This window comes from Emys orbicularis, chromosome 1, assembly GCF_028017835.1.
Source record: "Emys orbicularis isolate rEmyOrb1 chromosome 1, rEmyOrb1.hap1, whole genome shotgun sequence".
Classification (NCBI taxonomy): Eukaryota; Metazoa; Chordata; order Testudines; family Emydidae; genus Emys; species Emys orbicularis.
In genome coordinates this window covers 27,132,122-27,157,154 of record NC_088683.1, presented here as the reverse complement: position 1 = coordinate 27,157,154, position 25,033 = coordinate 27,132,122, and the positions used below count along the sequence as shown (strand labels likewise).

At 38.6% G+C, this 25,033-nt stretch overlaps 1 protein-coding gene across 1 annotated transcript in view; it reads left to right on the top strand.

Moving 5' to 3' along the window:
* The window catches only part of PTPN12 (protein tyrosine phosphatase non-receptor type 12), a 141,651-nt gene extending 117,848 nt beyond the window's left edge, over positions 1-23,803 (top strand). Inside the window, exons 13-18 of the mRNA XM_065411744.1 lie at positions 6,839-7,797; positions 15,387-15,464; positions 18,442-18,533; positions 21,676-21,706; positions 22,734-22,850; positions 23,709-23,803. Coding sequence (XP_065267816.1) covers positions 6,839-7,797; positions 15,387-15,464; positions 18,442-18,533; positions 21,676-21,706; positions 22,734-22,850; positions 23,709-23,770 — 1,339 coding nt within the window. The 3' untranslated portion in view covers positions 23,771-23,803. The remainder of the gene's footprint in view (positions 1-6,838; positions 7,798-15,386; positions 15,465-18,441; positions 18,534-21,675; positions 21,707-22,733; positions 22,851-23,708) is intronic.
* The last annotated feature ends 1,230 nt before the right edge of the window (positions 23,804-25,033 follow it).

The following is a 25,033-nucleotide window of genomic DNA, read 5'->3' as shown; positions in this document are numbered from 1 at the left end:
TGGTTTAGTGTCTCTGGCCCTGTGAGAGTTCAAACAGCAAAGAGAACGGTTTCTTTTTGTGAGCACCTTTATATAGCCTTTCACCAGAATACAAACCAATGGGATGAGTGCTCCTGCATGTAAATTCTTCATGGGTGGATGGGGCAATCAAGAAAGCTTTGTCCTAGAGGGCCCATCAAGTCTTGATAGTTTGTCTTGATGGGTGGTGAGACCCACTCTTCCTGTCTCTGTTCACAAGTTCAGAGCAGGCATTTTTACAATTTTATAAAACAAACTTATATCTTACCTTGCAACATGGAATACAAACATTACAAGTGAGATTAATGTATGCAGCAATTTACAAGCATTTCATAGTCTAAACACTAAATATATTCTTATAAAACTAATACCTATTCTGAACAAACCGAACATACAGGTGAGTTGGTTTGGTTTCCAGTTATGAGTTTGTCATTTAACACCTATGGCCTTGGCTAGAGCTGGCACTTGGTTTATTAGCATTACGCCATTCTCTCAAAGCCAGCGATTACTTAAGGAATATTCTTTAATGCCTGTCGTGTTGGGTTAAATCACACACCTGCTTGTCTCAGAAATCTGTCACCATTTTACCCATAGTCGACTTTCTAGCACCAAATGGATGGCAACGGACCTGTAACAGTCTGGGACAGCCAGCTTTTAAACAGTTATAGCAATCTGCTTCTGGACTTGCATGCCCACCCCCATGCATATGATCATACACAGGAGGGTCCGGGGCAAGCTGCTCCCAAAGCTTCAGAAATATAGCAAAAGTTCTGTACCCTGCAACAGTTATGGACCCAGTGCTGGTCGTCCCATCTGCATGGTGATATGATCTCACGAGTCTGTGCTTGTAGCCCTGCTCCAGAAGCACCAGTGTATGTAGCAGGTATCAGTGGCTATACAGAGTGTCATGAGCAGCATCAGCTGATTTGAGTCTGCCATGTCTGTCGTCGTCGTCGTCCTTCTTGGTCATTAGCTCTGTCAGGTGCCTTCTGTGGGTCAGAAAAAGCCACCAAACTGCCCACCAGCATCTCGTGGAAGCTCTGCCTGCATCTTGAAACAGAAGCAAAAGCCCAAATAGAAGTTCTGGAAATGGCAACGCCTCCATTTTGCTGACTCCAGTTGCTGGAAGCCTGCAGACCAAAATGACTGCTCAGCAGGATTTGTTGGGGGGAGCGTTAAATTTCCTGTAATGTGTAGCCTGGACAATCAAGTTTTTCTACACTGTACTGCGAACGAAGAGCTAGAGTGGCCACATTTTGAGAGGGCACTAGGAGATTTGGGATACGGTTGGTTGGACATGGGTCTGCGTACTACAGTGTAGACACCAGAGCCCCGGGTTCAGGTCCCGGTTAAAAATTTTAACCTAGGGTTGGCAATCCTGGATTCTTAAACCCAGGGTCCCCTGACATGAGTCCTGCTAACCCTGGGCTTACCTTGCAGTGTAGACATACCATTAGAGAGGAAGGTATCTTACAGATGTGTAGCTTTCCAGCTGAACTTTAATTTGCTGCTTGTGTGTCTGCCTACAAATAAAGGTTTTCACAGGTTTCAAATGCTTACATAAGAATGGCCAGAGTGGGTCAGACCAAAGGTCCATTTAGCCCAGTATCCGATCTTCCAACAGTGGCCAATGCCAGCTGCCCCAGAGGGAATGAGCAGAACAGGTAATCAAGTGATCCATTCCCAGCTTCTGGCAAATAGAGGCTAGGGACATCATCCTTGCCCATCCTGGCTAATAGCCATTGATGGACCTATCCTCCATGAATTTATCTAGTTCTTTTTTGAACCCTGTTATAGTCTTGGCCTTCACAACATCCTCTGGCAAGGAGTTCCACAGGTTGACTGTGCATTGTGTGAAAAAAATACTTCCTTTTGTTTGTTTTAAACCTGCTGCCTATTAATTTCATTTGGTGGCCCCTAGTTCTTGTGTTATGAGACGGAGTAAATAATACTTCCTTTATTTACTTTCTCCACACCAGTCATGATTTTATAGACCTCTATCGTAGCCCCCCTTAGTCGTCTCTTTTCCAAGTTGAAAAGTCCCAGTCTTGTCTCTCCTCATACAGCAGCCATTCCATACCCCTAATCATTTTTGTTACCCTTTTCTGAACCTTTTTCAAGTCCAATGTATCTTGAAGCCCACAGTATTCAAGATGTGGGCGTACCATGGATTTATATAGAGGCAATATGATATTTTCTGTTTTATTATCTATCCCTTTCTTAATGATTCCCAACATTCTGTTCACTTTTTTGACTGCCGCTGCACATTGAGTGGATGTTTTCAAAGAACTGTCCACAATGACTCCAACATCTTTCTTGAGTGGTAACAGTCAATTTAGACCCCCTCATTTTATGTGTATAGTTGGGATTATGTTTTCCAATGTGCATTACTTTGTATTTATCAACATAGAATTTCATCTATCATTTTGTTGCCCAGTCACCTAGTTTTGAGAGATCCTTTTGTAGCTCTTCCCAGTCTGCCTGGGACTTAACTATCTTGAGTAGTTTTGTATCATCTGCAAATTTTGCCACCTCACTGTTTACTCCTTTTTCCAGATCATTTATGAATATGTTGAATAGGACTGGGCCCAGTACAGACCCCTAGGGGACACCATTATTTACACCTCTCCATTCTGAAAACTGAGGGGTTTTTTATCTGAGTACTTTAGACTATTCCTACTGTTAGATGCAAAGCCAGAGCTTTGATTAATTTGCAATTTAGACTTATTTCGGTACAGTAGAACTCAATTACTTCAACTCCAGCAATGATGTGCTGGTTCTTTAGGATCCGGAGGGGGTGTTTTAATTACACAGGTACCTTTCAGTGAGCCAAGTCCTTGAAGCTCTCTTATCTAATTACTTGATAGCTTTGTTTGCTAGAGAATAAGTAAGACACCTGTAAAGGAACAGGATAATGGGAATTGGTGTTCAGTAGGAAGAAAAATGGTAACTTTTTTTCAAACTGAAAGTATCCTTTAGACCCAACATTTAAATGATGAAACTGATTACCTCCAAAATACTTCACAAACATACAAAGGTAAGGCAATGCTGAAAATGGGAAAATAGAAGGCGTGAGAGAAGGAAAGTGGTGGTAAAGGAAACATGAGACAATGTTTCTACATCATCCTGATTTTGTTTCTATTTCTATAGAAAACACAATAGTTCTTTATTTGGGAGAGAAGAGATTAGAATGTCGATGATGATACAAGTCAAATTGCCACTTATTGTGAATGAAGCTGCATGCTGTAATGGCAAGTAATTGCTCTGCCACATTTCAAACTCTAAAGAACCTTTTAATACATATTCAGTTAGGCTAAAATTAAAAAAGTTCAAGAATCTGTTGGCTGCTAATAGCCCTGTTAGCAGCCATTGGTTTAAATTTGTTAGTGATGATTTTAAAAACATTTTTCATTTAACTATTTGTTTTAACTAGAAAATCACCAATGGACTATTTTTGATCATTCCTGATGCATGGGTATATGTTATAACCTATAATTCAGTTTCTGACAAGTTGAGCAAATTGTAGCGTTTCTCCCTTATGACTGAATAAGATCTGATGCTTAAATAAAGTAGAATAATATGGTGTCTAGCCTCAGCCCACTTACGTAGGGTTTAATGTTCCTATTTTAATTATCCAGAAGAATGCAGAGCTCAGTATCTATTTTTGGTTGATCATAGCAGCTGCATTCCATGACCTTGACATCACTCTCTTTTATTTGATGATAAAACTCCACAGTATGTTAAACAGAGTAACCATGGATTAAGGATTTTTCATTTGGACACTAGCCAGTCCTCATTTAAATCTGAACTACATTTTGCCCCTTTTTAATACAGTTGCAATTTTCCACTAAGCACAGAGTGATTTAAAATTTAAATGGTCTATTTTATTAATCCTTTGGAGCATGGTTGGAGGATGGGTGTACTATAGAAATGCTTTTCCCTATTTGCATTACCCATCCTCTTCCTAATGTTTGTCATCTCACTTACTGTGTTTATACATTTTAGATTGTAAACTTTGTTGGGCGTAGATTATCTTCCTTCTCTGAAACACCCAGTATGCTTTAGGGCACTATAAAATAAATTAGCTTGCGTTAAAATTATTTTAAAAAAGTAACAAATAATAATATAATATAATGAAAGCTGTGTAATGATTATGAAAGTGTAGTACATCTTTACATTGAATTTCATTTAAATGCTATGAGGAGTAATAAGGTGATTAAGATCTAAAAGCTTTTCTCCCCAGGGCTTATTGTGACAAGTATTTTTTTTTCTGTGAAATCTATGTTGCTACATTAAAAAACTATGCTGAACCTTTATACAAGTTATGAAGATAACTAAGCAGTTTTTAGTATCCTGGAAATGTCTCACCTACTCTGCTGGAAGCAGCAGACCTAAGTCATAAGGAGTTTTTCTTGTGCTCTTTCGGTTCACTGTCTCACCTCTGTTTTGTTTTTGAAAGGTGTTGTAATCTGAAATAGTATTTCATTGTTTTTAGATAAACTTTAGCTATAAATTCAGGGACAAATAGACACTCTCCAGAACACGAAATAGCATATTAGAGTCTAATTTTAAAACCTTGTTCTTTAGTGGCTTGCTGAATGTTTCAGAAATTCATTTACATAATCTTCAAGAGTGGTGCAGCCTTCCTGTAAAAGTGACAGGCACATCACGTTGACATTTTAACCAAAGTCTTCCTGAGGATGTGAATAAACAGATTTATTCAAATATATTACATACCCAATATTTGAATTCACATAGCTATGTTACTCCTGTTTGACAAACTATAACATCTTAAAGCAATGGCATATTACTTAAGAAGACAATAGGAACCTGTTCCTGAGAGGTGTTGATCATCCACTTTGCAGAATCAATGGATGTTGCAGGTGCTCGGCACATCTCTGGTTTACGTTCTGAGAATTGAACAAAATTTTTCTAAAGAATGGCTCCAGTTAACCACTCTTCTCTGAATCACAATAATAAGGCTGCAAGAGATTTTTTGCCAAGACATTTTTAACAAGCTAGAAGGGATATTACTAGATATCATGAGTTAAATTCATGTATAGTGAACCCAAACGTTAGAATCAGCTGTTAGGCCAAAAAAAATTTAAATTGCATTATTTGGATTTACTTATGCAGAAAAACAGTATTCAAAGTCTGTCAAAATTCCAATTTTTTTCTTGCATCAAAATGTCCTCATATGTTTCTTATGGAATTTGGTATGAAGCCTGGATAACAGATGTCCCATACTCTTTAAAATCCTTACCCACAGGTTTGAGTTCATCCTTCTGGGTAAAATTTGCTCACTTTTTTTTTTTCTTTTTTCTCCCCCTCTCCTCCCTTTCATATAGGTATGACATCACAAGGGCAATTAATTGTATAAACCACATAATTGTTCTCGCATATAATCCTGTGCTTGACACATTTTTCCCTTGTAGTAATAATACTATCCACTGAATGAAAGTGTCTTAATGCATTTTTCTTAATTTTACTGTAGGGGAAATTGATTCTTAATCTCATAGTGGAAAAGACCCCCCAATTTTAATAGCTCTGAAGAAAAACTACCTCTGTATAACAAGCAATTCCTGTGTGTAGACTTTTTAAATAAATCTTCAGTCCATTTTAATTATTTTAACATCAAGAAGACCTGTTACTTCAGTTTCACCTTACAGTAAATTTTATTAGATACCTATTTTGTATATCTTATACACTCCTACCTAAAATATTTCTCCCTTTCTCAAAAACTACAAACTTTCTACCAACACTTAGTATAAATAGTATAAATTGTAAACTCATGTGTCAAAATCCGCTCTACTAATTTCACTAAAACAAATTTGCAGAGGTGTCTTTGACCTTACCCCTGTCACTTTTCTCTTCCAAAAAAGGTAATATTGAAATTCCTTGTCAACAAATCAGATACTCAATAGATTAATCTGTTCTTATATACTGTATGTAACTCACTGAAGCTATGCCATCAACATGTTAGTGTATAAACTAACCTTCAGAGTAACAAAAACTGAATCTATATTCACAATACTACCATCATTAAATCTATGGAGAAAATGTGTTTTGTTTAAAATGTCTCTAAATGTCAAATAGACTTTTATTTGGGGAGGAGGAGCTAGAAGTTGAGAGGGATTGAGTACCAAAAAGAGTCTGTATCTTAAGATATCTTTCCAAATATTTCTATTTTTGTTTAAATATAGGGAATTTTTCCTAGCTTCACTAAAAGCAGTGTTTTTAGAGGGTGCTTTATGCTCCTATGAATCCAATTGTTTTTTTAGCCAGGATGGGCAGGTATGGTGTCCCCTAGCCTCTGTTTGCCAGAAGCTGGGAATGGATCACTTGATGATTACCTGTTCTGTTCATTCCCTCTGGGGCACCTGGCATTGGCCGCTGTTGGAAGACAGGATACTGGGCTAGATGGACCTTTGGTCTGACCCAGTATGGCCATTCTTATGTTCTTAAGAAGGTCTGACCATTCTACAAATTCTCTGTAGAGTCAGCTGTGGGGAGGAAAGTGAGGGAAAATCTGCTTTGAAGCTGTTTTTATGGGTTAAGGTTTGTAAGATCTGACCTTAAAAGTTGTATTTGTGGCATTATCAAGAATCTTTTCCAAGTGATATTTTGGAAGACTTATCAACTATTCCCTTGCCATTTATACTTTGTCAGCCATATTATACAACCATTTTTGGCAAGCAGTAGAAGTGTTGCCCAGAGTTTAAGATTATTATATGTTGGATGTTTCAGAATTTATTTAAGCTATAATATCTGATGTGATATTGCTGAAGTACAGAGAATTTACATAATTATTTTTTTGCAGTTGTCTTGTAGAAGGAGATGTTAAGGAAGAAATCTTGCAGCCTCCAGAGCCTCACCCAGTACCACCCATCTTAACACCATCTCCTCCTTCAGCTTATCCGACAGTCACTACTGTGTGGCAGGACAATGATAGATACCATCCAAAGCCAGTTTTGCACATGGTTTCATCAGACCATTCAACAGACCTCAATGAAAACTATAATAAATCAACAGAACATTCAGGAAAAAATGAACCCAATGAACATGTGGAGAAAAAGCTGGAGCGTAACTTAAGTTTTGAAATTAAGAAGGTACCTCTTCAGGAGGGACCACGAAGCTTTGATGGGAATACTCTTTTGAACCGAGGACATGCAATTAAAATGAAGTCTGTTTCATCTTGTGTAATGGATAAGAACTCTAAGCCACTGGATCATAGTTCAGGGGATTCGCTTGTAGACTCTTTTCAAAACTGTAGTATGGAAAACAAAGCCTTAGTAGCTTCACTGGAAGGGCTGCAGAGCCAGAAGGATTCTGATGCTCCACCAAGACCAGACCGTCTGCTTCTCAAAGAGAAGGGGCATGCCATGTGGTCACTACATGGGCCTGAAAATGCACTGCCTACATCTGCATCTGAGGATATGTCTTCAGATGTCTTAAGTCATGGTATTAAAACTGCCTCTCTGGTACCAAACCCCACATCTCAAGTGGAATGCTCTTCCAGCGAAACAGTTGATCATCAGAGTAGTTCGCTTTTAGTTAGAGCACCCCTCTGTTTTACTAATCCTCTTCATTCCGATGATTCTGACACAGATGAGAGGAACGTTGATGGAGCCATGACCAAAAGTATGTCTAATATTTCAACCGCAAGTGCCACAGTTTCTGCTTCCACTAGTACTGAAAACATTTCTGCTAGAAAAGTATTATCAATGTCCATTGCTAGACAAGATGTTCCAAGCCTAAGACATTCTGAAGAGGAAAAAGGTAGGTTTTTTTGTATTTCAGCTGTATTTGTCACTTTTAATAAATCTGTAGAGTGGGAAAATATTTCATAATTTTAAGACAGTATTGCAAAGAAATATTTAATTATAAATCTTAAACTTTAAATTGACAGTATGGCTGCTTTTGCAACAATCTAATTTAGTTTCCCAATCTCCTTTTCTCCTGTGAGTTAACCCTGTTGTATTATTACTACAAACCTTGATAAACTGCTTCGAGTGCTGTATCGAGAAACATTTACTCCATGAATAGCCTATTTCTGCCTTTTCAACAGTCTCATTCTTCTCATCTGAAGTTAGGTTACCCCTTCATTCCATCACTTTGGCTACTTGGAAATTAGTGTAAATTTTTTGTGTACTTAACAAATATCACAGCCTGTTAAATGTTGGATATCCAATTAGTTTGGATAACTACATTCACAGTAGAAAACATAGCAGCAATACATCCTTCTGAGTAATTTATCTGGCTGCTGTCACCATTGGTTAAAGTATATTTGTGTAAAACAGTCATCTTTGCTTTATCGCTCTTTGAGAAATGTGTTGCGCTGTGAACAGATGATGCATTTCTAATACTACTGTTGGGCTCTATGGTTTTTGCAGTTCGCTGCATCAGAACGGGGTGAGGAAGACAGGCTTACACCCTAGCTCCATTCAAAAGAAAGACGTTAAACAGTTGAGCAGGTGACATCAAACACTAATGTGCAGCAACAGTCCAAAAGCTAACAGAATGTTAGGAATCATTAGGGAAGCGATAGATAAGACAGAAAATCATCATGCCACTATATAAATCAATGGTACACCCACAACTTGAGTACTGTGTGCAGTTCTGGTTGCCCCATCTCAAATATATATAATACATATCTATCTATCTATCTATCTATCTATCTATCTATCTATCTATCTATCTATATAAAAAAAGTACAGAGACGGGCAACAAAAATGATGAGTATGGAACAGCTTCCATATGAGGAGAGATTAAAAAGACAGGACTATTCATTTTAGAAAAGAAACGACTAAGTGGTGATGTAATATAGTTTATAAAATCATGAATGGTGTGAAGAAAGTGAAAAAGGGAGGGTTATTTATCCCTTCGCATAACACAATGAAATTAATAGACAGCAGGTTTAAAACAAAGGAAGTACTTTCTCACACAACACACAGTCAACCTATGGAACTCTTGCCAGAAGGTGTTGTGAAGACCAAAAGCATAACTGGGTTCAAAAAAGAATTAGAAAAGTTCACGGAGGATAGGTCCATGAATAGCTATTAGCCAAGATAGTCAGAGAGATGGCCCCATGCTCTGGGTGTATCTAGACCTCTGACTGCCAGAAGCTGGGAATTGACGACAGGGATGGCTCACTCAATAATTGCCCTGTTCTGGTCATTCCCTCTGAAGCATCTGCACCAACCACTGTTGGAATGCAGGATACTGAGTTAGATGGACTATTGATCTGACCCAGAGTGTCCATTCTTATATTTTTATGAACCATCACATATTGACTAAATCACCATTCAGATTTGTGGCATCAAGTAAACAATGCTTGACAAAGTTCTTGAATATAGTTGACGCCTTTTTAAAGTTAAGATAATTATAAGGAAGCAGTTTACTGATTTTTTGTGTGTGTGTGTGTGCGCATGCCACCATCTTGAATGGTCCAAAATGAGGGGAAGATGTTCAGTGATATGAGATGTTGAAGTCAACTTTCTTAAACAAAGGTGATGCCTTGCTGCCACTTCAGAGAAGCGTTTTGAAAGTTTTCATATTTTTTCCTAGGCTATGCTTCTGTCAGAAATACGACACATATTCAAAAGAATACTACCTTTTGACAAATCTAAAAAACCACTATTTTTACAGGTACTTCAGGATTAAATTCTTTCTACAAGCAGAAGTATAGCTTGCACATAGTCTAAGGGTTAAAAGTAGCTAATTCCTATTTTAAGGTTTTTTAAAATCATAAGACATGTACCAAAAAGCAAATACCCTTTGCTTCCATCCCCTATTTAGCATATCTGCCAAAATGGTCTTTCTTGAGACTAGTAAAAAAAACAGGTGAATTCATATTAAACTGTTTATTTTCAATATATTTCTACTCAGACTTTTGGTGCTCTCACCCAGGGCTGTTGCTATGTCTATTTTGCTACTGTCAGTCCCAAGATATGATAATGTTCAAGTCTATCTCCTCCTGTCTGAACATGTTAGCCATGTTTTCCTGGCATGGATACTGTGAGGACATAAAAATCAGATGTAAATAAGATGGGAATGCAAGAGTGTGGTATAAAGGTGATGATAGACTGAGAAGAACACACCACCCAGAGGCTTGATCAATGGAAATGCTGCATCAGAAGTGTGTGTGCGAGAACTTAAAAATGAAGTCTGAACTGTGGTTTCTAGAAGACTTGGTAAAACATTTTAGGCAGAGGACTCTCCCCTTTAAGGTTTTAAATTGTGGTAGATTCTAGTTTCTGTTATATATGTGCTGCCTGGTCATTGTGGGTTCACCTGTCTCCCTTGTATTATGCGGATTGAACCATGTTTAATCATAGAATATCAGGGTTGGAAGGGACCTCAGGAAGTCATCTAGTCCAACCCTCTGCTCAAAGCAGGACCAATCCCCAACTAATGGTCAAATGCAGTTCTTCCTGGTAACCAGTTGTGTTGTATTAGAGAATTTGCTGGTGCAAAAACATTCAAGGGCTGGTCTTAAAATGAGGGTTATAAATTGTGCTTAATGCCCTTGAATGGCTGTTTAGGCTTTATGCTTTGGTTGTATGACTAAGATTTTCAATGCTGCAGTAGCAGTTCGGCCTTTCTGACAAACTATTCAAATGGAGCAGGCCTCAGCGGAGCACCATCCCTAAGCTGATGGGTTTCTTTGTATTTCGTGGGACTCTCCATTAAACACAACCATGTATAGGTGATCAGGAGATATCACCCACAGTGTCCCACTAGGACTATGCACCATGTTGTCTTTTAAAGATTACCATGCAGACCCTTATGTTTCAAACAGCTCTTTCATTGGGGTTTTATTTTTCTCAGTCTCAGCCTATTATACCAGGTTCTTCAGACTTTGCACCTTCCTGTTAAGGTTTTATGCTGCTGCTTGCAGTTCGTCCCAGTTTATTTCCTCCCCAGACGTACCGCTTCCTGAAGTCTTTCTGCTGCTCCTCACATCCAGGTACAGTTTTTCTGCCCTGGGCCTGCCTTCTTTCTGATGGGATTTGCTGTTCTTCATAGCTAGATAGTTTATTCCTGCCCTCCCTGGGCCTAGATTCTAAGGAGCTATCATGCAGTTTTTCCTTTTGTAGAGTCCTTCCCCAGTCCTTTTCAAGCTCTCTTGTCTTGTCTTCTCTCTAATTATACTCCCAATCAGGTGCCAGCTGCCCCTTCATTAGGCTCCCAACTGGGTGCACTTCTTAGTCTCCAGAGAAGCTGGACCCACTTCATTTAAGAGGCCAGCCACCCTGTGCAAACCGCACCAAGGCTATTTGTGACGCTTACTTGGTTGTAAAGTACTTTGAGATGAAAGTGCTAATAATTAGTTAAAAGCCTTAAAGAAGAGACCGTATACATGTGTGTGAACTTTTCTTGTCTATACTAGAAAAATTTGGCATGCTAACCACTGTTACAGGCATGCCAGCAAGTCCACATGCCAGGCTTTCAACAGTGCACCAGTGCTCACAGACTTTGTGGATGTCGTTTGAGTTAATTATGACATCTGTTCATCTCCACCATTGCATCACCAGGGTAGAGAACAGTACTGGCATAACAGCTGCAACAGTGCAACTAGTGTGCATTACAGTACAGCGATCGTTGTTTAGGTGCTTCTGTATTGTACAAGGGTCAAATTTGCTAGAAGCCTTTCACCCGTTCAAATTGGATTGCACATGCTTGGGACGTCAGTACATGTGTTTTCACAATCTCTTGAGTTACCAGGCCACTTTTGTAGTATGTCAGAAGAAACCATCATTTAAATATGCTTCCAGCTGGTTTGGAAGTGTCCGGGGGTTTATGAGAACCTGGAGCAACCAGCAGATTACTCCCATCTGAACTGATTCATAATACTATGTTTTACAGCTGGGTTCCAAATGTCTTGCCAAGCAAAGTATCATTAATTCTGGGAGAAGATAGGGGGTCTGAAGGTCCAGTGCAATAAGGCCTGGAATGTTGACAGTTGCTCCACAGCAGCGTGGAAGACACCTATTTATGACACATTGATAATATTCTCAGCACATCATCATCTATAGTCTGAGTTCATTTTGGACAGCATCAAAAAAGCTGGCAATGTGCTGTTGAGGGACAAGGAAAGGTGGAAAGGACATATGTGGTCCAAATCCAGAACTGATGTGGACAAAGGCTTATCCAAAACTGTTCTGTGTGCTGAAGATCTCTTTGCAGTCTCTCTTTCCGGATACAAGCCGATGAGCAAGTTTTGAATGAGGACTTGGGAGATGAAAGGTCTTCTAAACAAGATATGTTGCTGTTAGTTTACTCCTCTGAAATTAATGTCCTAAGAGCTTAGAGTAAAAGCTTAACAATGGAAAGAGGAAGGTATTTGTAGCCACTTTTTGTTCTGTCACTAACATTTTGGAAAAAGGAAACCTTTGTTAAAAATTCAACATGCCCTAAGTTTCCGTTAAGGTTTGAGAGCTGACTATATGTTCTCTGGAAATATCCGGTAAGTCTTCCATCAAAACTGGGAAAGACATGAATTCGTATTCCTGATATTTCAAAGGCAACGAGTGAGTAAAAAATACGAACCTGAAAGTTTTCTAAATCATAATGAAGCAAAAAGGGCTCATATTCAGTTTCTTTTACAGATTATCTTTAGACTTTGAATTTAAAAGGGAAATGAATGCTACTTTTATGACATTCCTTGATACTTCAAGGATGGTCAATACATTAATATGCCTGTTGACTCTCTCCTTATTTCTCAGTTTAGAAACCACTACTGCATCAAGGCCACAATTTGGAAATGTTAGTTACACCAAGATAGTGAACAGGCAGCACCACAAGGAGCAGATGCTTGACCTATCTTTATGCTAAGGCAGAGCAAGAGATGAAATGGTGACCATCATAGGGATGTGAAAATATACAGTAATAGAATTTGAGGTGGAGGACAAGAAACAGAAGTTTGAGGACAGTCAACCTTTTTTGTGTACATTCAGGGAAGAGGACAGAGAAGCCATGATGGAATACATCTATTGTGATAGGGAAATGAGCCTACTGGGAAAAGAGTACCACAGGGAGCTCTTCACGGGAAATAAATGCAGAGCAAGAGGCAAATTGCAGTTTGTTCCCCTCTGGCTCCCTGCACGTGCATTATGTTCCAGCTCTTCAGTACAATGCCATTAGCTAGGAACACTACATATTGGACTGTCCATTCTTACCTGCTTCTTCCTGGGCATTCCCATGCAACTCTGCCCCTCATCAGAACTAAGAAAAAGACAATGAGAACCCACAGAAGATGCAATTCCTGTCCCTACAGTGTCTAGTTACAAACTGTTTTATTATGCATTTTGCATTGATTACTTCAGCTGGCCTGTATGTGTTTGTTGTTAAATAAAGATGGTTTTCAGTATATCTGTTAAATTATTCTGCTTAATGAAATTTTATCCTTCATAGTATCATTAAATCTCAGTGGACACCAGACTACTTCATTTTCTATAATATCCTTAATCAAAACCATATACATTTACAAAATGGGGGATCAGCAACAGCTATTACATAAAGTTAAACCCACCACCAGCAAAGAAAACAATATTTAATAACAAATAGTAGTCTTCTCTTACCTCCAATAGAAAATTGTCTTGTTTTGTTTCCGTTTTGCAAACAGGCCATGGATATGAATGGTTTCTAAAGGAGTTGGGATTTTGACCTCTCTTCTCTCATAATTTCCATGGGCTTGCAGAAACCTTTTTCAAATCTCTAGCAAGCCATTGTTTTAGGAAATCTGAAATTGTGGGCTAAAACCTCGAGCGGCAGTGTGCCTACAAAGGTTGATTAGTGTGCTGTGTATAGACATGGGCCATGTCAAGGCTGATTCCCCACTCTGGCACTTCGAGTGCAGAAGATGGGGGCCCGCAAGGATTCTAAAAATTAATACTGGCCACTCCAGGCTTGTATTAAACTCTCAAGGTTACAGCTTCTCTCTGACCTTGGATGGGTAGATGCTGCCACCACGCAAGTGCAAAAAAAAAAAAACCCTTTGGACCCAGGAAGGCGCACTTGAGAATTCCTCCCTGTGGGTACCCTCAAGCCCTTACATCCCCCATCCGAGGAAGAGCTGAGAGAGAAAACAAAGGAAATCAGCTGTTGCCACCAGCTAATTAAACAACATGCACAAACCTCTTAGGACACACAAACCCAATCCTGTTCTTAAAAAAGGTAAATTTTATTAAAAACAAAAAGAAAGAAAATACATCTGGAACTTAGGTTATTGCTAGATTTAAAAAGAGCACATATAATAATTAAGCATCAAGAATAGTTTTCTTGAGGTCCAGCTTAATGGTTACAAGCAAAACAAAAGCATTTTGGGGTTAGCACAGAGGAGTCCACAAGCCATAAAGAAATAAGAGAGAAACCTAATCGCGTCTTCCTAGACATTCCCTGATCTACTTGCGTATCTGGGGTTCAGATAAGTAATTCCTAGGTATGATTTGATGATTTTTCATAACTGGTTTAAAGCTTCTTACAGCATTGCTGCTCTGTGTCTCCTCTCTCCAGAGAACAACAGACAGACAGACAAAGGGAAAGTTTTTTCCCAATTTTAAAAAGTTCTAGCCCTCCCATTGGCTCTTTGGTCAGGTGCCCACTCCCTTCCTTTTACCTATGGGCTTTTTTAACCCTTTACAGGTAAAGCAAGTAGAGAACAGCAATTAACAGGGATTTTGTAGCTGGCTGGCTGGGTGTCCATAAAAGGGAGCCACCCCTCTCCCCTTCATTTATCACAGGGCAGAACTGTAAGTAAAACAAAATGGCTACTGTGGATACACTGCACTATTGCTGTTGGCACTGACGCAACCATCAAGTCTCAAGAAGCAATAGCAGAGCTCTCTAGTACAGAGGAATGCTAATTCTCTTTAAATTCAGAGTAGGTAGCGCAAAACATTGTTTTTGCTTCATTGCTCTAAACAGGCACACTAAGGTTTTTTTTTTCTTTATTTGTATTACTGTTTTGAGCTTATTACTAAAAACTTCTCAAACACCACTCTCCCCCACCCCCACCCCTCTTCCAAGCACAAACTGAAGGACATTAGGCATCTGAACAGAAAGTAGTTTTTCATTTGATATTTGATTTGTTGAACACTGTCAGTGAACTAATTACTGAACAATACAAAGACCCTGCCCTTTCCCCAAAGAGTTTGCACACTAAAATATGAGAATGATAGAGGAAATGGTTTCATTTGATGTATAAACCTGTTGTTGCATCTGTATTTGGCTTTAAACTTTTCTTTATACAATGCCTTGTGGACTTGTAAAAATTGACCTATTAAGTGTTGTTAAAAATTCTGTTTGTTTAAACAAAGCTACATCATTCTTAGTTTGTCTAACTACAATAATACATTTGATTTTAGATGCTGATGTGAGTGAAGACTCCTCTCCCCCACTACCAGAAAGAACACCAGAATCATTTGTATTAGCAAGTGATCAGAGTGAGTCTCTTCTGTTATGTTTTACAGGTTTGGGGAATAAAATAATCCTGAATAAAATCAGTCCAATACAGTAGTTCTGGGTGCTGTTGCTTTTTGTTTTAAAGAATTAAAAAGGTATCAAGCCAGTTTCCCCACCCATGCATCCCCCCCCCCCCCCCCCAAGTGTAGCACCTTACATTTGTTTCTGATGAATTTCATTTTGTTGTCTATAGCCCAGCTCTCCAATTTATCAAGATCCCTCTGAATTTTAGCTCTATCCTTCAAAGTATGGGCACCCCCTCTCCCAGCTTTGTGTCATCTGCAAACTTGATCGGTGTGCTCTCTATACCTACGTCCATTTAGCATAGGAATACATTAATACATGCACCTGGATACAGCTGGTGGGAGTGCTGATAAAAATTGAGTTTATGGCCTGTCAACATTTCCTGAAAAAAGGATATGTTCTTAAAATACAGTATACTAAAAGCTTGTAACACTATATTAAGGATAGTTTGAAGAGAATGGAGCAGATTTTCCACCCTGCGCAGGGATAGAAGTCTGGCTGTATTTCCCCCCCTCCACTAAAGATTTACTTGTCTGCTTCTTCAGTATACTTGTAACCGCCAATGCAGGGGTTGGGGAGGGAGTGTGGCTGGTGTATGCTGTACTCCTCTCCTTAGCTGATGGTCCTTCAGATCAGCTGGCAACAGTCCCTATCGCATTAGGCTGCTCTAAGCAATGTCTAGGACTGTGCAGAGAATAAGGGAGCTGTAAACAGCTTCCTGTTGCCCGACTCCATTGTGTCCAGCAGAAGCAGCAGTCTAGTCCAGTATTGTTACATTTATTTAGCACAGTGCTACTGTGACATAAAGCCCATATTGAAACAGATAACATTTCCAACTCTAATAAATCAGTCACTGGGTCTGTATCAGTATAAAACCAGCAATGGCTTTAATTAGTAAATAAATAAAAGGAATTAATGTAAATCAGGTCTGAGCAGATTGGTAATGCTCTAGAGAATTTTGTATAGAAATGACCTGGGTTGTGAAAGTGCCATTTGTGAATCCATAGTTAAGGATGAACTGGATTTTCCACACATCTTTTAGAGCACTTACTCCTGGAGCGTAGTATTTATTTTCTGAGAATTCATAAATAAATTAGTTTTGTCTGAATCAAAATTAATTAAAATGGGCTCCTTAAGCAAGTTAGCACCCTATTCAAACAAATTTTTTGTTCTGAATGATCTCTGTAATGGAATAATGCAGACCCTTCACACTTTTCACATAGTTAAAACTCACAGAAACCTTGTCCAGAGGCTACATTTAAAGAATTAAAAAAAAAAAAATCCCCAATTACTTTTTGTAACTATTTACTATTTGCTGAATGAGAAACTTTTAATGTTCTACAGAAAATCCACAAAGAACAGCCCTCTTCAAAATGATGGAGAACAATGAGACATGACAAAGATTGAAACCACAATTGCCCTCACTTGGTGACCTTTTTGAGAGGAGCATCTCTCCGTGAGTGTTCTCTTCTACCTCCTGGCAGCATAGGAGGCCACCATTTTGAGTGCAACTTGGCATCTCTCATTGAGAACAATGGGAGATGAAGGCCATTTTGAATGAGGGCAAATTCTTCAGTTTCTCTGAAGATGTAATGCACTAAACCCTGGCAAATTTTGTTTTGAAAAATAATTGCAAAAAATTACCATTAATCCTAAATATGTCTCCACAAAAGCTACCTGTTGAACCAGATCTATTCAAGAGAGAGCAGAAAGGGAGGAGAAAATGGGGTGCACAGGGAAATATGCAGGATCCAGGCAGTTGGAAGAACTAGATGGCATATTTGTACACAGGAGAGTTTGGAGGACAGGAAAAACTGCTTGGCACTTCTACAGAGTGGGGTAAAATAGCCAGAGCATATTGGTGAATCTGGTCATAAAAGTTAACATTTAAAATAAAAAATAAGGTTTTTGCTTCATATTTTCAAATCATTAAAATTATCACATGGTAACATTGTTGGAATTTGTGTAGTTCCCATGTATGAAACATTTTTAAAAGGAAATTTGCAGACAAAAATTGTTTAAAATGGAATTAAGGTTGAGAACTAAAGCTTTTTTTAAAAAAAAAATCAGGGATGCTGTAATTATCTCAAAAGAAAGTGTTACAAACCCAGGAAATTCAGACTGAAGGTTAAACCTGAAAGAAATCAAGGCACTTTAAGGTATGAAAATGTACAGTTGTAGTACCTAAACAATCTTCTGGAGATGTGAGAAGAAAATTCTGTCTTTAAATATTTAATTCAGACAAAAAATGCTAAAATGCCATAATCTGAATCATATTTTTGTATGGTGTCACTACAGGGAAGAATTATGGTTATTTGTGCATTTCCTTAGCTTGACATGTTTTGATCTTTCAGATCTAACCCTAGCTCTGAATTTTTGGGTTTGTAATCCATGGCTTTGTACCATCTGTAACTGTGACTTTATAAATATCTATTTAATCTCCCTCTAAAATATTTCTTTTGCATATGATGTTGTATTCTAGCCTGAGATGTCAAAATAGAATTTAGTGGACTCTGATATCAATGCATATCCAAGTTTTACACGTTGTATATATTCAAGGTATAACATTTTTCGCAGTTGGTGTATTGCATTTTTTAAATTTTACCTAAAAACTAACCCAGTTGCCTACCAACTGGAATTCCCCGATTGTAGGAAATTCTATCCAATTTTAAGCAAAAAAGGGAATTTTGTGATTCTGCATTTTGATTGGTGGCACTTTGTAATCTTGGAAGTTCTTCATTAAGTGTCTTGAACAAAATGTTGATTAGAAATATTGTGAATACTCTGTTTTAAAGATCTCTTAGAAAAGGTTGTTAATGTAACTTACCTCTAAAGTTTTGTTAGGAAGGTCCTTGGTGTGGTATTGAAACTCAGGAGACCACAGTGTATACATTTCTGAAATATATTTTGATTTTAAGATTTTGTTTTTATTAGATGCACCTTTGACCAAGCCTGTTACATTTTCACAATCTGCTGAAAGGAGTATACTGCATGATCAGAATCTTCCTGAACAAACAGAATCTACAGTAAGTATGAGTGACAAGTCCATGTTAATTTTTAGCTTCTGGAACTAACCTTTTGAATATACAGCCAAATGATAAAAGAATTTTTTTTTAAATGTTAGTTATAATTGTTGATAAACTTCAACTGACCAAGTTAACTCCCCTTTGCTTTAACTGGTGACCTATACCAATTTAATTTTGGCATTTAAACCTGAGCTGCTTTTCTATGCTGTTGTTCTGAATTTTGAGTGCTAACATTCTGCATTTTTTGTCACCGATACTTCAGATGAAGTGGTAGCACAGAGCTCTTCTAGCTTTAGACAGAAGTGAAAATTAAAGTCAGAAATTGAACGTTCTATGAAATGAGTTACATGCTACCTACACTCAAACTACTCTCCTTTGCCTTCTGAAGTTACATTGCTAGGAACAATCCCTCTTTCCTTTCCATTGCAACCAACTACATTTCACCAATCCTTACCCCATACATAATTGTAGACATGTTAAAGGTGACCTGCAATGAAAAAAATTAATTTATTACTGTGTAAATTAGGATTATGACTATCCTTTGATGTATAAGGAGCTTGAGAAGATATTTTCCAAAAGGTGTTTTTCTTAAAAGTACAAAGAATATGAAGGTTTTACTTAGAGAAAGTTTTACATGATTGAGAAATGTGGGTTGGGAGCTTTTTGCCGTCCAAGTGATTTTAGTTAAAAAAGGGGTTAACAAAAACAGTTAAAATAAAAATCACTTTTTAATGCCTTAGATACACTAAGTGAAATCCATTGTCTTTCAGGGTAGACTATGGGTAAAATTTCCAAGAACACCTAACTCACATTTTGAAAAGTGACTTAGTAATTTATAAACTTAGAAGTCTTTTGAAAATGGGACATGGACTCCCAAGATACTTAAGCACTTTGGAAGCTTTTGCCCAAGGCTTGTATTTTTAATGTGAAAAAAATAAAACAAACCAAAAAACTCAACCTTTCAGGCTTTCTTCATATCATAAAGAAGCTCAAAAAAAGAGAAGGGAAGAAACATTGCGCACAGCCCAGTATATTTCTTTGCAGGTCCCCATTAAGAGCTCCACCACATTATAACAGAAGTGGCCTTGACTTCAACCACAAGACAGAAAGTTCATTAAATAAATTTGAAAACCTGTGAGAGTATTAAAATGTCCAAAAAACCCTTCCAAACCTGTCAGGATGGAAGACTAAATTCTCGGCCTATGTAATAAACTGTCCTAACTATGCTAGAGATTTAGAATGATCTTGTGCTAGTGGTGACCAAATCATGCAGCTACTTAACTGGTTAGTCAATTCCACTTCAATTTTTTTTTTATTTTAATTCTATTCATTATTGCAATCATTATTAATATGCTAGATCAGGGGTTGGCAAACTTTTTGGCCCGAGGGCCACATCGGGGTTGTGAAACTGTATGGCGGGCTGGGTAGGGAAGGCTGTGCCTCCCCAAACAGCCTGGCCCCCGCCCCCTATCCACACCTGGCTGCCCCCCTCAGAACCCCCAACCCATCCAACCCCCCGCTCCTTGTCCCCTGACTGCCCCGTCCCGGGACCCCACCCCCATCCAACACCCTCGCTCCCCTTGTCCCCTGACTGACCCCCTTGGGGTACGCAAGACAAATCAGAGTCCTGATAGGGGTACAGGAGTCTGGAAAGGTTGACCACCATTTCTCAAACTGGGGGTCCCAATCCAAAAGGAGGTTGTGGGGGGGGGGGGTCGCAAGGTTATTGTAGGGAATCGCAGTAGTGCCACCTTTACTTCTGCGCTGCCTTCAGAGTTGGGTGGCCGGAGAGCAGAGGCTGCTGGCCAGACATCCAGCTCTAAGGGCACTGCCCCACAAGCAACAGCACAGAAGTAAGGGTGGCAATACTATACCAGGTCATCCTTACTTCTGAGCTGCTGCTGGCAGCAATGCTGCCTTCAGAGCTGGGCTCCGGGCCAGCTGCTGCCGCTCTCGGCCACCCAACTCTGAAGGCAGCGCCACCATGAGCAGCAGCGCAGAAGTAAGGCAGGCAATACCGCGAGCCCCCTACAATAACCTTGTGACACCACCCACACATGCACACAATCACCTTTTGGGTAAGGACCCCTACAGTTTTACCACTGTGAAATTTCAGATTTACATATCTGAAATCATGAAATTACAATTTTTAAAATCCTGTGACCGTGAAATTGACCAAAATGGACTGTGAAGTTAGTAGGGCCCTAGCCATGAGTCTCATAAAATGAAAAAGTGAACAAACTTTAAAAGCTTTCCAGGTCATCTTTAATGCGTCATAACTTACATTATTTTGCCAACATTCCAGAATGGAAACAATAATTTTAATAGTAATTCATGTATTAACTATCAGCTCTTGTTACCACAAGACTATCATACTTTTACATTGAGTCTTTTGTAGCCCCCAGCCCACCCACTTAGCATCCAGGCCCACCCCCAAGACCCAGCTCTGCTCCGGCCCCAGTGCTTGCCTGGCTCTGCCCGCCTGCCCGGTGTTCCAGCCAGGGAGTGGGGTCAAGGCACCGGGGCTTGGCCCCATTCCCCAGCAGAAGCACCAGGTGAGCAAAGCGGGGCAAGCCCCCACACCTAACCCTGCTCTCTGGTAGAAGCGCTGGGCGGAGCGGATTGGGGGATGGGAGCGCCCCAATTGGCTGGGGCCCCTAGGCATGACCCAGTGGTTAATCCACCACTGGGAGGAGGGCGGGCAAGCGAGTGTGCGGCTTGGTGGCAGAGGAGCTCCTCAAAAAAGGTAGGCCTGCCTCCTCGGGGAGCCAGGCCTGGCGTGGGGCGGTGGGACAGGAACGGGTGCTGGGAGTCATGCACGCTGGAGAGCGGCATCTCCTCCCGGAGCTGGGTGCGCATCCAGGGCCCCGGGGGGACCCTGGCCAGAGCATCCATCACCCTACGCAAGGCCTGCTGGAAGGGATGGGGGGAGGTGGGCCCCCCCGACCTCCTGTCATTGCCCGCCCACCCAAATGTCCCATCCTGTCTACGCCACTGGTAGGAAGTGTAAAATCTTCCAATTCTGCTTATGGCATCTCCTTCCAAAAATGTTTCCTTTTATCTTGAATATCTCAGACATTCTTTAACAAATTATTTTGAGGTATCCTACAGACATTTAAAATACAATATTTCATATTAACAGGGCTTGAAAACAGCTGGATGTGTAAAACTTGGTAAGTGATTAATTTAGTTCTTGAATGTAAATGAAACTTTCAAACTAACAACTTGCCTTGTTACAGTCCGTTGTGAGTTACCTTGAAGTAATGATGGGAGGCCAAAAGGAGTTAGTTACCCTGTTTGACCTAGCTACTGAATTGACCTAGCTGCAGGGGATGCGCATTGCATAGTCACCAAACGTCTTAAATTCTTTATCCTTTTTTAAATCTACCATAGTTTTTGTAGCCTATAGCCTGTTGCACTTTGTTACAATAATAGTTAGGTTTACAACAACATGACTTAAAAATTATTCCTACCCAATTGTAGCCGTTATACTAATATACAAACGAAGTCTTATCTTTTCACCTTCATTTCCAAACTACTCTTCTACTCATACGTCTGTATGTACTATATAAATATTGAGTTAATTTTCATTTTATTTTACAGTATGAGCTAATTTTCACAAACACTCTATTTTGGAGCTTCATTAATGAGGTTAAATTGGTGTAAGCCTGAAGTATTTACAATGAATTCTGTTCTATTGCTCAGAAGCACCAAATACAAGCTGAAAGGAAAGCATGAATACACCTACTTATATGAATATATTAAAGATACTGTGAACTTAAATCGTATTTTACATAGTTACCTTTGATACTAGTTGGTTAGAAAATAAAAACGGAAAGGAATTTTTAAATCTTCTTTACTTCATATTGATATAAGTGAGACTTTAATATGGGGATTTCTCTAAGATTGGTCAGTGAAGACCAGTGGAATTAGTTCAACTGCTGAAACTTTACTATAAGCACTTTCAGTTCTCAGTGCTGCAGTTCCTGGGTTACAAACACTTCAGGGAAGGGTTAAAAGAAAAAATAACTGTTTCTACTGGAATAAAAACATTTTTATTAGCCATGGATTTTATAAAGGCTGTTTTCTACAGAGGGTAAAATTTGAATCAAGTTTGACTTGAAAGCATCATTTTGAAATTAAGAATACCACAAAAATTGCTTGCCTAACATATTTATATTAACATCTCTTGTTTTCCAGATAATCTTGAAATGGGCAACAAAACACCAGCTGATACTATACCTCAGATTCCTCTTTCTAGTTCCACTGATAGAAGAGGTCAAACTACAGAAATTCCAGTAGAAATCACAGATATTGGTAATTGCCATTCATTCAAAACTGACCCTTTTATGTATTTGTTTAAATTTAGTACATAAATATATAAATGTTTACTCGTTCAGTGTATACATTCCATTTAGTAGCGCTTTTAAAAAGTAGCATCCTTTAAAACATGGAAGTTAAATTCTATTGAGGAAAATAGAAAGAAGCATAAACTCTGGAAAATCAAGTGTAAAAATATAATTAGGAAGGCCAAAAGAGAATTTGAAGAACAGCTAGCCAAAGACTCAAAAAGTAATTGCAAGAAGTGTTTTAAGTACATCAGAAGCAGGAAGCCTGCTAAATAACCAGTGGGGCCAATGGATGATTGAGATGTTAAAGGAGCACTCAAAGATAAGGCCATTGCGGAGAAACTAAATGAATTCTTTGCATCGGTCTTCACGGCTGAAGATGTAAGGGAAATTCCCAAACCTGGGCTATTCTCTTTAGGTGACAAATCTGAGGAACTGCTTTAATGATTACAACACATTTTCACTGTATAGTTACGAAAACCCGAGGAAATAAACAATTTTCCAAAATCATGGTATTTGGGGGAATAAAATAAGCAAATTATAAAAGACTGTAATTTGGCGTTGTGGATTAAGTGCCTTCCAAATTTGGGTTTAAATAGTGAAATATAAAAGTATCTGAATGGTTCATGTTTGTAGTTATTACAAGCATCTTGTGTTTATAACTCTTGCATTGAGACTACATGAAGTTTTGTAAGTCCCTGAAAATAGGAATATCTTAAGTGGGAGATGCTGAAACAGCTTTAACAATAGCAATTCTTCTCAATGCTAATATTTCTGAATTTGCTTTTTTCAAAGTTGACAGAATTTAAATGTTCTCTGTTTTTAGGTTTTGGTAACCGTTGTGGAAAGCCAAGAGGACCAAGAGAGCCACCATCAGAATGGACATGATGAAAAAGAAAATGGTCACTCTGGAAAAGTCAAGTGCCACTGAAAACGAAATAAATAGTATTCCGCTCTTTACTTTTTGGGGACTAACACACAACAGTGTAGTTATAACTACAGAATGGTACACTTTTTACTTTACTTCCCACATAAAACCTTAAATATTATTCACAAAAGTGGATTCCAGTATTACAACCTAACTTTTTGCTGGGGCCATCTACCTGCCTTATTACACCTAGGAGAAAGTATTACATATGGTTTATTTTGTAACTTCCAAGTATTATTGCCTTAATGTCTTTTAACCCTGTTACACGCTGCTTGTAGACATTTGTTAATATAGTGATACTTTTGACAAATTGAGTTTATGGACTACTTTTTGCTAACTTTTGATTACCATGTATGCATTATTTTGTATATGTACAGGGCAAGTAGGAATATAATTTGATAAAGTTGCAATCATAAAATATTAACAGAAGATGTAAGAAATCTCTGCACGTTCTAAATTCATGTGTATCTTATTTGTAAATTATTTGCCCTGAAATTTTAGAAAACAGTTTCTGATTTAAAAACAAAAAAATTCTGGACATACAGCCAGAATTGCAGGTTTGCAGAGATAAAGATTGTAATACGTTTTGTAAATTGTAAGCAAAAGGTTATTTTTATATTATATACTGTTGGTCAGACCTAATTTGTTCCGGTTTTCATCTAGTCATGGAGATTCAGTAAGTGCCTTGGAACAATATTGAATTCTCTTAGCCTATGTATGTTGCTTCAGTGTTTGAGTTCATCTGGGTTTAGAAATTTATAAAAACAAAAAAATGTATCTGACCTGCCAGTAAAATAGAATTCATTCTAAGTAACCAACACTCGTTAGTTTTCATTTTAATATTTCACAAATTTCAATTTATAGAGATGAATTTCCTAAAAACTTCCTACATAATAACTGGTTTAATGCTACAGTATAATATGGTGTGTATTTCTACTTTTGTACAAACATTTCAGGACACACTGGTAAAGGGACTATTTGAGAGCCATTATTTTCCATTGTGCTGGTAAAAATAGTATTTTGATCATTCAGCAAGTGTGTGTATGTATGTGTGAAAGCAACTTATCATATGAAGATTCACATAGAGCCCTTGCAGCTACACTGTATCTTGGCAGCGTACCATGCCAAGGATTAATCCTTATAAGGATTCTCTACTTATAAACTTTGTTTCTGTAATAATGATAGACTCTTTAAATTAAAGAAAGTACCTCAAAATTTCATTG